Source organism: Pieris rapae, chromosome 13, assembly GCF_905147795.1.
Source record: "Pieris rapae chromosome 13, ilPieRapa1.1, whole genome shotgun sequence".
NCBI lineage: Eukaryota > Metazoa > Arthropoda > Insecta > Lepidoptera > Pieridae > Pieris > Pieris rapae.
The window spans coordinates 1,403,411-1,419,512 of NC_059521.1; the positions used below are offsets into that span (position 1 = coordinate 1,403,411).

General features: G+C 32.3%; 1 protein-coding gene across 1 annotated transcript in view; it reads left to right on the forward strand.

The window, feature by feature from the left end:
- The window catches only part of LOC110992102, a 70,834-nt gene extending 55,070 nt beyond the window's left edge, over positions 1-15,764 (forward strand). The window contains exons 3-7 of the mRNA XM_022257796.2: positions 2,286-2,562; positions 5,971-6,101; positions 12,433-12,526; positions 12,734-12,888; positions 13,895-15,764. Coding sequence (XP_022113488.2) covers positions 2,410-2,562; positions 5,971-6,101; positions 12,433-12,526; positions 12,734-12,888; positions 13,895-14,171 — 810 coding nt within the window. The 5' untranslated portion in view covers positions 2,286-2,409 and the 3' untranslated portion in view covers positions 14,172-15,764. The remainder of the gene's footprint in view (positions 1-2,285; positions 2,563-5,970; positions 6,102-12,432; positions 12,527-12,733; positions 12,889-13,894) is intronic.
- Positions 15,765-16,102: the final 338 nt, after the last annotated feature.

Below are 16,102 nucleotides of genomic sequence, written 5' to 3' on the forward strand. Positions count from 1 at the left end.
ATCGATATATTTTAATATTAATACGTTACAAAAAGTATTTTACTTTTGAATTAAAACTTCGGTCTTCAAACGTCACAGTTAATTTCTATGTAAATAATTCTTCGTTACAATTTTTTGTCTGTTGATTCGACAATCCATTAATTTTATTACATAGTTTATTTGGAATTTTTTGGTTAAAAATTTTTTTTAAATTTTGTTTCTCTTAGCTTTTTTAAGCACGATGATCATTTCATTGCACCTATCGTTCCAAGGGTCCGCTATTTATTAGAAATAAAACATAAAAAATTCTCTTTATTTCGTCAAGTTTCTTTTTTTACACAGAATAAATTAAACTAAGTACATTTGCTGTTCCCGAGAAAGGCCTCGTCAATTCTCTTCAATTTTCCCTTGCTCCCTCCACTCTTGACCGACATATGACCAATATAAGGAACGAATATATATGAAAGCAGTACTTTCACAAAAAGACAAAGTGCCACACCCAAATCAAACCACAAATAAATCAATCTAACAGAAAACATTGTTTCCGTCCGTCCCTGATACGTCATTCATTTCGATTAATGTCGACCTGAATCGATTTAATTAATCGGAAACTGAATTCGATCACGAATAATCAAAATATTTTATGAAAACGAAAGTGTGTGGAGAAAATTGTTTCCAGCGTTTTGTTACTTTGATTGAAGTTTTTAGTAATGTATACTTTCTTCTAACTTGCGTTTTAGATTAGTATGATTATAGTACTTGGTATAAGTCCCTCTGCGATATATTAACGCGATAAATTCAACAGTTCTGAACGGATTTATGCACGATTTTCACCAATCAAATAGTGATACACGAAGATTTACGTGTATAATTGGTTATGGTTTTATGTATTGAAATATAATAATTACATAGGTCTGCAAAATTCAGTTTCTTAAACAATATTTGTAAATCTTTGTTTATATGTAAAATCTATATTACACTGGATGGTCACAGAGTACAAAACGGTGTATATACTGTATACTATAGAATGACGCGCCACAGAGATATATAACACGAATCAAGATTATAAAAAGTCCAAAAAATGTGGCGTGTAACAATAAAATATGGTTAATATTTGCAACATACATATAACACAAACGAGTTTGACCTAGATTTATTTAAAAAAATCATCGCAGGCCTGTTCTTCTCCAACTTCTTTGAAATCCGATAAAACTTCCTCTCTGAGACAGTATCTTGTTAAAACTCTAATTTCGTACGTACTAAAAATCGTTAAGGTTCTGCATAGTAATAGTTATGTTTATCGAGATTTTTCCAGTGTCCTCATTTCTGATTTCTGTAATAATAGCAAATCATCCAGGTCACTAGTTACATTGAATACTAGATTCTGATCTGTTTTGAAGTTTCTATAGAACCGTGAAGATATAGACTTTCTTCAAATAAATTTCAGTAATAATAATAATAGCCTACTTATTGCTGTAAATACTTAATACATAAAAATGTAAAGAAATATAAATACAAATAATGAATCGGCAAGAAGGGTAATTTCTATTTTAGCTATTGTAGCTTGTCCTTAGATATAGGCCTCCTCTAAGAGTTTTCACTCGTCTCGTCTCTCCACCTGCTCTACCTATATCATCTTCCCATTTTTTATTTGCTTTTCTTTTGTAAAGAAGCCCATTCCATCGCTTTATCATTTATCTTTTACTAGAAGTAACAGCATTTCTAAACTTTGTCATGTCTTTGATTTCTTCTAGCTTTTCTCTGTCTTTCAATTTCAGACCTAGAACATTGCTTTCGATACATTTTTGATATACTCTTGGTTCTCTTCTTGTTTGTTAGTGAATGAGTATAATTAATAAGTACATATTTATTTTATTTTATTTATTTGAAAAACTGTTCTTACACCTAAGAACAAGAACTTAAATATATGTTTAGATTTAGTTTAGTTGATGTGTAGTTTTATATAATATACTCACTACTCACTACACTTATAAAATATATTTTCTAGTATTTTTAAATCGTGATACCTAAACTAAATACATAACTTCATATCCGTTTTAGCAATAAATAATATATTTGAACTATAATTCGTTTTCGCTCCATCGATAATTTTATCTGCAATCAAACATGTCGAATTACGCTTAATTGCTATATCAATGAACAAAAACGTGTGAACTAGGAAATAGAACAAAAACATTGCACAATAATTGAATCTCGTTCAGAGCAAGTGGATTGTATAGGTCAATATCGCCTAACCACAAATTACTCCAAGGTTATAAAAAGGTCATACCATTCCTTTGTTTCAGTAACCTACAAACTACTAAAATCAAGATTGGATCATGACAGATTAGGAGTGACCACAGACGCAAAATTAAAAATGTTGCGGTTGCCGCGCATTTGAAAATGACAGGTCACTGACACAGATTCAAAATGGCGCACAAACTAAAGAATAATCACTACGTGGCTACCCACCGGTCTGGCGTTGATTCTCCTTCGTCGGGTGGATTTCCGCACAGAGCATCGTCACGGGATGAGAATGACAGCCACCGGGCGCCTTCGGAGAGGACTTTATCGGAATATACGGTGAGTATCAGTTTAAAACGGTAATTACTTAGCGGAAGTAGTCCATTCGGTTTTAATTGCTTGTCCATGAACGCATAGACAAATAGGCGGATTATAACCGCACTGTATGGATATTTATCTAATTCAGTAAAATAAAATAGACCTAAATCAGTGGCACTACATTTTTTTAGGTCTTGGCCTCAGAGTTCTGTTCCATAATCATTTGTCAGAATTAGCAATAGTGATCAGCCTCAAACTGTCAACTTTTTGGAATAAGGCAAGTCGGTTCCATGATTTTCTTCACCGATCGAACTAATGTTAAATGCCCATGCGCAAGCTTAAAGAAAGCCCATTTGTGCGTATTGAGGGATCAAACCTCAGGGATGAGAATCGCACTCTGAAGCCACTATGACTAGTCTAACATCTAATTCTTTATATTTGCTAATGATTATTTGCAATGTAGTAATACAAATGTGTAATGCCTAGTTATAGTATACGGTATATAGGATGGGTCAAGTTTTGCAGACATCATCTTTATAATACTGAATTATATGTAATGTTGGTATTGTCTCCTAAGCTAAGCACTGAAGACGAAAGAAAATAGATTTTAGCTTAATAATAATTATGTTTACGACGCTTGCGTAGGCGCATGAAAACTACTAAGAAACAAACAAGTACGTTCTAATTTGCGTTCCAAAGTATTGACGCAACTTCCATCCGTAAAATTGCGAACAGACGCCTTCTGACTATAATAAAATTCGATTTCGTGTCCATCTGTTCGCTTGTAAAGTTTTAAATGAGCTTTAAATTAACCCGCTAATTTTGACTTACAAATAAATACGGCAAACGAAAACACTAAAATAAATTGTGTGGCAATAGACAATGCTACACAAATATGCCGGCATAATAATTTTATTGTTTTTAATTTAAAAAAATATTAGACGGCTATATCATTTCGAGCGGTGTTGGGATAGTCTCATCCTTGAGACTGCAGGTTCGTTTCCCGACTGCATCAATGAGCTATCTATGTGGGCATTTAACATTCGTTCGTGAAGGAAAGCATCGTGAAGAAACCGGCTTGCCTTCCAGACTGTACCCTTGCCTATTAGATTAACTAATCATGAAACAGATACATAAATCTGAGGCCCAGATCTAAAAAGGTTGTAACGTGGTTTAATTGTTTTCTTTATCGTCCTATCATCTAGATAGAATGTGATATAAATATGAGATAAATGCTATTAAGAACCCTTTTTTCTGTAAATTTATAACAAAGTTCAATGCGAAATTGTTACTTGAACACGGGCTTTGGATAAAACGACGTACTAAAGTTTAAACTAACAAGAAACTCAATAATTTTTTTTACGATCCGTAAACACATTGAAAATATTAAGAAAACAATATAACAGTTTGTAATAACTCGAGAAGTAACGTAAATAGTTATTTTCGTCCGAAATCGATTAAAATGCTATCAAAACATGCCTAGCCCGCTATGCGCTCTTAAATGTTCTCGTGTCTAAGTTTGAGAATACAGCGTTTTATATAATAGAAATTTATTGTTTAAAATTGTACAAAAATCGATTGTTCTTTAATAACGTATGTAAGGGATATATCAGAAAATCACAAAAGTTATTTAAGCACTTGAATAGTGCCCTCTAGTAAAGGCCACCAAACCTTAGATGTTTTTGGCTTTCTCTTTTATTTCCATATTTTTACTTATAGGTACATTAATACCATTTAGATAGAATTGTGAACATCCAGGGATAATAGCAATGATTTCACCCAAGAATCAAAGAATAAAGAAAAAAAACTTTATGAAATATAATATACACTTAAAAGATTAGGACCGTTAGCCCTGATACCTAGTATACAGTACCACATGAGTGCATACCAGAGTTATTTAAAGAATAATCCCATAAAAATTCCAAAACATTTTAAATGTAATAAAAATAAAATTAGTGTTACGAGTTTTTTATGTGAAGTAAAAGAAGTTTGTAAATAGATATTTGTTTAAAAAAAACATAATAATAGAAATAACCGATTAAGGTAAATAAAATAAAAATTGGACTATCCTGCCAAAACTTTTTAATTGGTAATTTTCATTAAATGATAATTTATTGTAATGTGGTATTTGTTTTGGGTCAAATAAAGAAACTTTTTTTTTTATTTTTATTTTATTGTTTTTCTACTTTGTAGAGAGTGCGCCTAGTTTCAGGAAGTTTCCAGAATCTAAAACAATTATTTAAATGACGCTTTAAGTTATACCCTTCATAAATAAAAAGATCATAACCTACTAAAGTTAAACAATCCTATCAAACCCTTCACCGTTAGTTCCTTCGTTACTTATTTTTTTTGGAAAATGATTTCATGCTTCCACGGCGCTACTGCTTATATTGAGAGGGTTATTTGCTCAAACTCGCTATTGTGCATACCCACTAAAAACCCAAGACGCCACCAAAAATCACCGTAGGATGCGGTAACAGCAGAGCCTTATCCGCTCTCCGACATGTGGAGTTTGCGTCCGCCTTTCCACGTCCATTGTTAGTACTTGACAGAGCAAGTTTCATACACAGACCGGGCCATTTGCTTTTAGTAATACCTTGGGTAGGTTCTGTACTTTCAGAGATGGATCACCAATCACGCTTTCCTTGGGCACTTTAGAAAAAAACACATTGGTTCAAACTAAAGTCAACTCTTATGACTTGTCCCAACGCCTATACAAGCAATTATTACTGAATTCCAGCGTTCATACTATTTGGATTTTAAGTCATAAGTCATAACATTGTTTATTGCGAATAATCCAATATTACGTACATTTGGATCATGCATTATTTTTATCGCATCACGATGTTTGACGTTTAATTGTTTTGATAGTTGTACTTGTAACATATTTAGATATAGTTTTATCTATACTTATATTATTTAAAATATTATTATTTGTATATATATTATTACAAACTAAAACAAAACTACTGGGTCGTTATAAAATATGTATTTGCTTCTGCAATTTAAAAAATGTGTAGTCTTGGCGCATTGGTTTTAACGTGCGACTTCTAACTGTGGGGTCGTTCCCCGGTTAGACTTTTTCTTTGTGTACGCATTTAACACTCCTATTGTGTAGGAAAATATCGTACCAATGGCATCTCTTAAATCCAAAAACCTGACGGTGTGTCAGGCACAGAGGGTTGATCACTTACTTGCCTAATAGAAATGATCACGAAACAGAAAATAAATGTTACAAACTATATATATATATCTAGGCATAAGTTACCCTGAATCTCAACTCATAAGTAAGTCATGACTATCGACACTTAGTTGCCTGTCTTTCAGTCTTCTATACACTCCGGAGAATGCTTCTTGGAACAACAACCTGATTCCGTCATCATCTTGCTAACTACGCTCGTTCATAGTGTATACGCATTGTGGTTTCAGGTAATGGACGAACGCACGCGCTCGCCGTCTGAGCGTAATGGTAGGAGACATACCAATGGATCACCAAGAGCTGACTCTGCTTCAGAAGTTTACGTCACCAGTGCCGCTTACAGGCCACCTTCGGAGATCAGGTAAAGCATTGTTTTTGCAGTGGAATGACAAAGAGTTATAATATATTTATCCGCTTAGCTCCTTCTCTATCTCCCTTTTAATCTCTACTAAATTATTAACATTGTATCCTTTGGCACTAACTAATCTAACAGTAATAACTGTCGTGATTCATGTGTCCTTTCATTTTATGCATACGTTTAATTGCTATGTTTTGTTCCATTATTTATGTTTAAACGAATCAAATAATAAAAATCTTGACTGTGGTTTCCCTCTCTTTTATTACATTATTTTAATTGTACTGTATTTCTCGTTTCGAAATGTAAATAAATAAACCATTGTATAGAGAAATCAAACCCTTTTTGAGTAAAAACCACGTCTATACATTTCCAGTATAACTATCTTATGAAAAACCTAAAAAATATCTAGTAATAATATAATTTATAGAGAGCATTTTGCAGAGGTTTTATTTTAAATTAAATTAGGTCAATTAATATACGACTGTACCCTGAAAGCGGGCAGTGACTACAAAGCCAAAATTTATTTATTCATATATAGGTAATGTACACTTATGAACGTGAAAAACGACATATACAATAAACGCTTCTAATTTTACATTTACTGTCAGTTCTCAAATCTAGGGCGTAGAATGTAAGAGAACTGCCAATAAACTCTCCGTCACTCTTTTTAATCGTCAAGTGTTTTTTGTTTAACAAGTATTTTGACTTACTCATCAGGTCATTGAATAGGTTCTATTGCTTGTAATGTATTGGTTATTAGCTAGGTGATCGAATAAAAACCGTAGTTCTATTCAAGGGTTTATTTTTATATACGAGAAATTTAATTACACTAAAAAAAAAACAACAAAAAAAATCACCAGAAAAAATGTTTCAGCCCCCTGAAAACATCACTTTATGCCAATTACAACACTATAAAATGTTGTAGAGCCTCTCCTGAAACGGCCATAAATCACATTTCTGCTTGCTGAAAACATCGCTAACTTGTGGAAAAATCGGTCAACCCATCTTCGTAACAGTATATTTCTTTATATCACCAAACGTATCTGTATTGTAAAAATATTTAAGCCATTTACAGGATGTCAGAGAACCAAACAAGAGTCTCATTTAAACAAAATTGTTGACTTTTGACTCTTTATACCACATAAATTACTATAGAAAGTGCATACTATAACAGTTAAGTGAGGTTACTTGGTACCGCTAGACACGTATTCCTAATCCTTTCCCTAATTCATACAAGCGGGCCGCGAAACGTGTTCAATTACGAGATTCGTCCTCCGACAATGTAGACGGACATTTCGAGTGCGTTTCATAAGCGGTTTTCAGCCTTGCCACTTGTAACAAAATTTCTCATATCCATGGTTGCCAGTTAAAAAGTTGCAAAACAAAGGTTGCATTACATTCAGTGAACGATTTTCGCTATACAAATGACTGTTTATAATAAATATTAATATACCTGTAAATACACCTAACGTTGATAGTGACAGAGATGGCAACCTTTATTACCACAATTTTATTTGAAATAACGTATAGTTTTATTAAACATATAGTTACATATTTAACAAATTATTAAAAAATATAAATTACACGCTATTTTTATAGGCAACCTATCCATTGCTTACACCCTCAACATTCACTTAAGATTAATTTCATCAGAATTGAGCAGTGGGACTACAAAAGTCGCGTTCAAACCGTCCGTTTATTATTACGTTCACAAAACAAAACCGGGGTATTAAACGGCGAGATGGATGGAAAATTACCCATAGTGCAATCGCATGCGCATGCACGCATGACTCATCCGATGTATGTTTATTGACTTCATCTCGACACATTGTATTGGAGCGACTAACGGTGATACAGTATATACAACGTGGGGAAATGAGCTTATCAGAGACATATTTTTGTGTCTGCTAGTGCGTCAAACAGACGATTTTTCGTTCTAATACCTGTTTCTTTACGTTAGCATTTCTACATTAAATTTGTATTTTGGTTTATAATTGATATTTCCGCCTCTTCACACTCTATTATTTATGAGAAATTCAATATGCAAAAAACAAATAAGTTAAAACAAATCCAATGATTTTGTTTTGAGTAGAGACTCTTTGGCCGTGAGCATTCAAGTGCATTGTTTAATTAAAGGTTTGAATTGGCGCTGGTGACCCCAGAGAAAAAATGATGACAGCATACACTGCCACAGATCTTTAAGCTCCTATTTATTAATTTTTAATTATTATGTAGGTTTTGTGTGTTCAAAATACACGTCCCATAATTACACTCTATTTATATTTGCGTTTCACGAATTGGCAACTGCCGGTTAGAAAACTGCATTATGATGGAACCAATATCTGTTGATCGGTTTACTGAACCACTATTATTGTTGACAGGGCATTGAGTGCACAATGCGCGTGAGACTGTGTTTAGACGTAGAACTTTCTAGGTAATTGCCTTAGGGTTAGGCCATTGAGTTTCATAACCTCATAACGATGTGGTTTCTGTTAGTTGCACCACGTTTCAAGGGATAAATAAACATATTTAGCCTATATTATACACGCCATTTTGAGCCTTGTACATATACTGTATAGCATAGCTTCACTGTGTTAACGTATATATTTATTTGTATTAGAAATGCTAAATGATATTTTTCTTAAAACGTTCTTTAGTGAGTATTTTACTTAGACATTTTTTCAATTGTTTTGGATTTTAACAGACATCATCAGGATTAAATGAAAACAAACAGAGCTAAACGCAATAATGATTGTCTATAGTAAAAGACTAGTATGGACAAAAAAACTTCTCTTTAAAAAAATTATCATCAATTTTTTTAAACCTTTAAATCCATAACGTAGTGATAAACCCATATGGCGGAAAACGACTGTAGAATATTATATGTATACTGCGTAAGAAAATCATAATGCTGCATTGCATTCTCATAAAAATCAATTCCAGTTTCTCCTATAAAAACAAATTTTCGTTCCTTATTTTGGTTCCCATAAAGATTCCCAAGGCGTGACGAATTATAACTTTCTACTGTCCTTGGATGACACCATAACTAATGCACTGGTCACCAGATTACATTAATACATTTCGGACAAAGCTTTGAAACGCCGACGATATTGGTAAGGGCAGTGGGAAACGTGTTCTCAAATCTAAGCAGCAACTTGTAGCTACTGCAGTTTGTTGTTTGTATGTAGTTTGTTTGAACGTGCTAATATTAGAAACTACTAGGTTAAATTAAAAAGATTCTTTTTTATTTAATAGTCCATTTTCCGTGATCATATAACGCACTACAGGCTAGACCACACACAGCATTTATATTTAACTCATTTTCGATAAGACGCTTTATATATCATAATCATTTGTTACTAATGAAAGGGAAAAAAAACTATCTTTCAGTTGAATACTCCTAACTAGAAAATACACACACATAAGAATAAATATATCCTAGAGCAGTGTTTCCCTACCCTACGCCTCACATATGGGGGCAATTTGATTCGATTAAAATCACATATTTATATGTAAAATTTCAGCGTTTCACTATGTGTTTTTAATATTTACTTACTGTATTTCGTAATTCCCAATAGGTTCTTCCTAAACGCTATCAATTATGTTTACATGTTATGAACATTAACAACATTAACATTACTAAATAGTATTTTTTTAATTTTAAGATAGTATAGGATATATATCTATATATATATATAATATATCTATATGCATAAAGATTTAATAAAGGCTAAGGTGGAGCGTGGCTGTAATAGGAAAATACTAGTGTAAATCAGTATTTTACAGCTCGTACCAAGTTATTTACATGAATAGTTTGACTTTGACATATCTATTTTTGGTCCTTCCGGTTTCCTCACAATGTTTTCCTTACCATACGAGCAAGACGTTTTAAATATTTATTGGTGCATAGCCGGGCTTCAAACATAAAACGTAGTAGACGAATCTACTAAAACTCTCCTTCATTATTTGTAACTTGAGTTATGTAACCTATAATTAGTTAAGTTACGTATATATATTTTAGTTAATTATTAAAAGCAAATACAAAATCTTAACAATTATCGCAAACTTAAAGCTAAAGTTACAGCTTACTTATATTCTATAGAAGTAACTTAAGTGTCACTTACATTTAAGAACCCTTAAATAGGCCAAGATTATTTATTAGCATCGTAGCCCTACTACTCCTTAATTTTATGTTAGTTAAAGTGTTACAATTAACATATATTTGAACATTCCAAACAATCGCCAATGAACTTAATTCTTGTTAAGTACATATTTATCCTAATCGTGATGTTTCAATTAAGTTTTTATCAGCATTGTTAGCTTGACGACTTATTTAAAGTGTTTACTTGCATGACTAAGGGCTTCGGTCCCCGCTACCTTTTTGTACTCTCAACTTTCTTTATTCAATAAAAAAAAATTGGGACGTTGACATCGGTTGATTTCTTTCTCGTTAAAGTTGTCAGCTACAAAATAATGGTGTTGATTTTATGAAACCAAAAGTGAGCCGTGCTTTTAACACAGTTCTTCGCTTTTAAATATCTTTCATTAATGGATTTATAGAATTTATTGTGTATACAATATATTAATAATTTATTTTTTACCAAAATATCCAACAAAATTCACGGTCAGACAAATAAAAAGTTAAACTGGAACTTAATTTCAATAACAAAGCTAATTAATTTACGAAAATACAAGAACTATTGATTAGCTTTGGAAAATGATGAAGAACTGAATTGTGATTGAGCTCCTTACAATTAAAAAAAAAACTCGTTGAGTGACAGAGAGTTTATTTCGGTTATACTCGTCCGTCTTACGCGTTTGAATGGAAGGAAATTTATAAATATAATAACTAATTAACTGAAATGATTATTTAGTCTTACATTAATTTTCAAACAAAAACTAATAATTAACTAAAAACTAAATATACGTGAAGACAAGTTAAACATTTAGAGTTTACAATTTCATAAAAATTCTTCGAAACAATTATTTCTGAATCCTCATTAAAATCAGAAAATATTCTAACAATAAAACCAATCTTTGATAATCCAAAACTCGCGCCTTTTCCACAGACTAACAAACTCTCAATATTACAATAAAATAAAACGTCAGTTTTGACACATTCCATATTTATAGATAATAAACCATTTAAATGAAATATATTGATTACACTATATTTGATTTTGACAGAAAACATATGACGAAATGTATGCTAATGCTATTGACGCTAACCCACTAGTATGTTAACCCACAAACATTATGTCACCCACACTAGGTCAGTAAGATTAGCACCGGCACTACCGGCGTGTTATGTAATGAATCGATTCCGTGACATCTCGATTTGGCCTTGACTCGAAACAAATCGATTCAGAATCGTGACTCGGTCGTTACATCGATATTGAATTGCATCCGACAAGTTGAACTTGATCAATTTAATCTGCAGTTTTATTTATTATGCCTCTGTTACATCGACACGATTTCGTGTGTTCGTTGGGCAATGCGATTTCAAAATCTAGCTGTATCTAAATTTAAAACAACTATGATTTTGTTCTTATTGGAGTAGAGACTCTTGGGCCGTAACCCCACGGCAAGTGAACAGGCGCTAATTAAAGATTCAAGTTGCCGCCTGGTAGAACTGGCAACCCCAGAGCTGGTGCTTTCGGCGCATAACTAATAAGTATCACAATACAGCGAGGAAATGTTGCCAGCGTTAAAGATACACTGCCAATCCAATTTTTTTAATGTATTTTTATTTCGACATATGTTCGCAGAGTGAGTTTCCAGTAGAGATATTGTGTATACTATGTTTTTATTATTTTATACTTTATTATATTTTAGTTTTTTCTCGAGATTATGGTATTCGCATAGTAGTGTATGAATCTCACGAATGAATATTTTGTTATTATTATTATCTAGGTTAAGAATATTGTAAATTAGTAAAAACTATTTGTTTACTTATGTGGGATTAATATAAAATAATTTAAAACGAATAAATCGTGAAAAATGAATTTTCATAAAGGTAATTGTGTACAACAACCACATATTAAAATTTGTCTTCACCATTCGGAATAACAAGGATTGTCTAACGAATTATGACTTGGCAATGTCATCCAAATAGCCTAACACAACCATCATAACTCTTTATTAACACTTTATACATTTCCTTCTCCAACGAATACAAGGCAATAAAAATAAAAATATTGTTACTTAATACTGGAAGAAATAAGGATTCTATAACCAAGATAATATAAGTCTATGTGTTATGTGTGTATATTCTTATAGTAAGGAAGGCAGAACAAAGATGAAAAATTAGATAAAAACATGATATTTGTTTCAGTCGACAATCTCGTGCGCCAAGGAGTGTATATTCATATCGAAGTGGTGTGGCGCCATCTGTCGCGTCGACACATCGCTCCAAAGTCTCCCGAAAAGTTAGTTAAAGACCTGTTTTTATATTATTATTTTGTTTTTTAAGTACCTTCAAATCCCGAGAAATATACTTAGACTTTCATAAAAAAATCATTAACTGCTATATGTAGGTAGATACTAAAGAGGACAAAGTATATATAAGTATATAAATATATTAATGTACGTGAAAACCACTAAGATTTATTCCTAATATAGTTTAAATATTTCAGGCTGGGGTAAAAGTGGACGCTATGGCCGCCCCAAACCCATTTTGTCCCAACGTAAAGGGTATGTGCTGTCTGATGCTGCTTCTGAACCTGGGATTGATACTTGTCACACTGGGTTTCGTTATTGTACTGCAGTTCTTTGAACCATTGTTTGTTTGGTAAGTCAAATACATAAATAGTTCATAAGTACTCGTAGTAACTTAAAAGAAATCCTCAGAGGTAAGCTCCCACTTAAGCTAAAGAAAAAGGTGGTAGATTATTTTCTTGCCTTACATATCGAGCATAAACTTGGATTTTCAAAAACAAAACAAAAGATAGAGACGAGACGAGATGGACATATACCATCACGGACTCTGTAGACCTTTTCAATGTGTACAATACTTAGTACATTATTTTGATAAAACTCGTAGGATTCAGCCTGCGTTTGCAATGTAAGCGGAAAAAATGTAATTATTTACGACATCACATTAGAAACCTCAAAAATAACAGTACTTCTCCACTATTTAATGGATGTTATTATACATATAAACCTTCCTCTTTAATCACTCTATCTATTAAAAAAACCCCATCAAAATCCGTTGCGTAGTTTCAAAGATTTAAGCATACAAAGGGACATGGGGACAGAGAAAGCGACTGTGTTTTATAATATGTAGTGATTAACAAAAAAGTAATAAACATTGTCAAGTTATGGTCAAAGGAACTGACAATAGACATTTATAACAATATGTCTGTCACTTTTCACTGCAAATCATCCAAAAATGTATTCCCACGATCGAAATGGTTTTAAATTGTGGATAGGCTATTCTTTGCTAACCGCCATGAGAGATTTTATGAACATTAAAAAACGATTTAGCACTGGGTTGTTGAATACGCTTAAGGTTTTTATGTAGTTCAAATAAAATATAGAAGTTAAAATGTCGGAATGTTTTCTATTTAAATACTTATCTTACTTTACTACTGACCTAAAACTATATAATATAAACAGAAAAACTACGAATGAGTACTTTTATGAGTTTTTAATGAGTTTGTTTCATAAGTCTCTCCAAAAGTCATCGCAAAGGCAAAAGCTTTTGTAAGTATATGTAGGTAACGTAGCTAGTAAGTAGTAATTAAACGTAAAAGAAAAATCGGCCGGAGTTAGAACGTTATGTTTTTTCATTTCAGGATCCTGGGTATAATCTTCCTTATATTTGGATTCATCACACTTGTGGGCAGTCTGATATATTGCGTGGTGCTCTGCCGGGAGAACCCTTACCCGCAGTACCCTGACGACTTCTATTGGACCCACCACTGGTCCAAGACCATAGGGCCTTCGGAGATTCACTACAGTGCGAGCGAGAAACCGTACAGACACGATAGACATAATAAGTATAACAGTAAATACTCGGATAGGGAAAGTGCTAAATTTTCAGATAGAGAGAGTAAGCTAAGTAGGTATTAAGACAACTTTTTTGGGAGTACCCTCTTATTCATAAAAACTTGTCTACACTATTTTAACAATATTCAGAGAGCCAATGCTATATATGGCTAATATATACAATGACAAGTTTAATGCCTTTCTATAGACTAAGACTTATTTCTTAAAGTTTAAATAAATTTAGTACACCCAGAACGCTGTATGCTACAAAACATTTTTATTAATTAAACAATACCCAACATATTTAAAATGTCATTTGATTTTACGCTTGTGTGTAAGCTTTGTACTCTTTCTCTCTTATTGTGAGATGATACCGTTGTCCTGTTTTGGCGTATGAATACGACAATTTAAAGCAGATTCACTTAAGTAAAATTAAAATAGTATTAGAATAAGTATGAATAAGGGGGTGAGACGAAAATAGAACCCAGTCTTTTTCAATTCGCCTTTCTGGCATTAGAAACGTCATTAAAAGCCCCGGTTCAATGTTGACTTAGACCCCAAACCCACGCTGTTGCTGACCTGTGACGCTATTGGGGTTTAGTGGATTACAGAGTACCGGAGATAAGTGTATGAAATTAGTTAATGTGTGTACGAAGTTATTTTTAAAATACTTTTAATATCCTGCGAGAATAAGTCATATAAAAATAACGCCAATTATTCTATTACAATCTATGCGCAAATCGACAAGATTGAATGTAGGAAAGTCCATAATTTTAGTAGGAAGTAAAATCTAGCTATTGGTTCGTCATGTTAAATGCAGGGATATTTTGTAAGATTTTATGGATTTACGCTGTTTTTTACATTCTCAACTCGAGACTTCCATATTATAAATTTGATACATACAATTTTTTAAAATATATTTTCATAATGAATATTTTATTTTGGAATGTAAAAAAGCTTTACTGACTTATGTACTAACGTAGTTATAAGATCGAACTTGCAAGAATTTACTTTGCTAGATAATACTTTAGATAGACGTGACCTATTAATTTTATATAACAAGGACACACCAAACTGTTTATGAGGATTTAAAATAAAAATCAAATAATCTAGCATATAGTTAAATTGAAGGAATGATTTTGTCTTTGGTATGTATGGTATTAATACAGCAATCGTCTTTAGTCTTCTAAAACCAGATGTTTGACAAACGGAAATCATAGTTCGCGCCAAGTCTCATATCTGAATCTAAGTCATGTAATAAAAGATATTATTATTTTTAATAAGATTATTGTATTTTTGTTTTGAATTCTCGTGAAGCGTCTTAAATACTGGACTTAGTACTTTGATGTTTGCATTCATACGAAATTGCTAGTACTGAACTAATGATTTAAGGAAATTATAATTTTATAAAAATCAACTGTAGTTCCTCAAATAAAACAATTTAAATACAGCCAAACATTTATGAATACAAAATTTGTCTTTTACTTAATGCCATTTACACATTAGTAAAGTAAATTCTATCATGATTTATCGTAAATATTATTTTAAGATTACGTACTTAAAAATAAAATGTAAATAATAATACTAAGTATAGAATTGCCATATTAATGTTATTTATAAGTGCATTGGTGCTAAGTCTGTGACGTCATGTTTATGCGAATAAAATATTTATGTAATTACGTGTGTATATTATAAAAATCGAACCTCAGTGAAATTTCCCTTTACCCCTACAGATTTATAGTATATAGATAGTTTAGAGCGCCTCCATGCTATAACACTTATGTTATAGCATAATAGCAATATGCTATAGCATCAAAACTCAAACCTCCGCTTTTTGCGGAGATTTTGATTTCCGGCGCCACACAATTTATTTCAGATATCTTGGGTTAAAAATGCTTTATTACGTACTACTACTTAAATAATAGATATATATTTTATGGGAATCAGACCCTATTCATTGAACAATGCAGATCGTGAATATGTTGTTCTGGACTATTACGGGGCAGTCCCCCGTA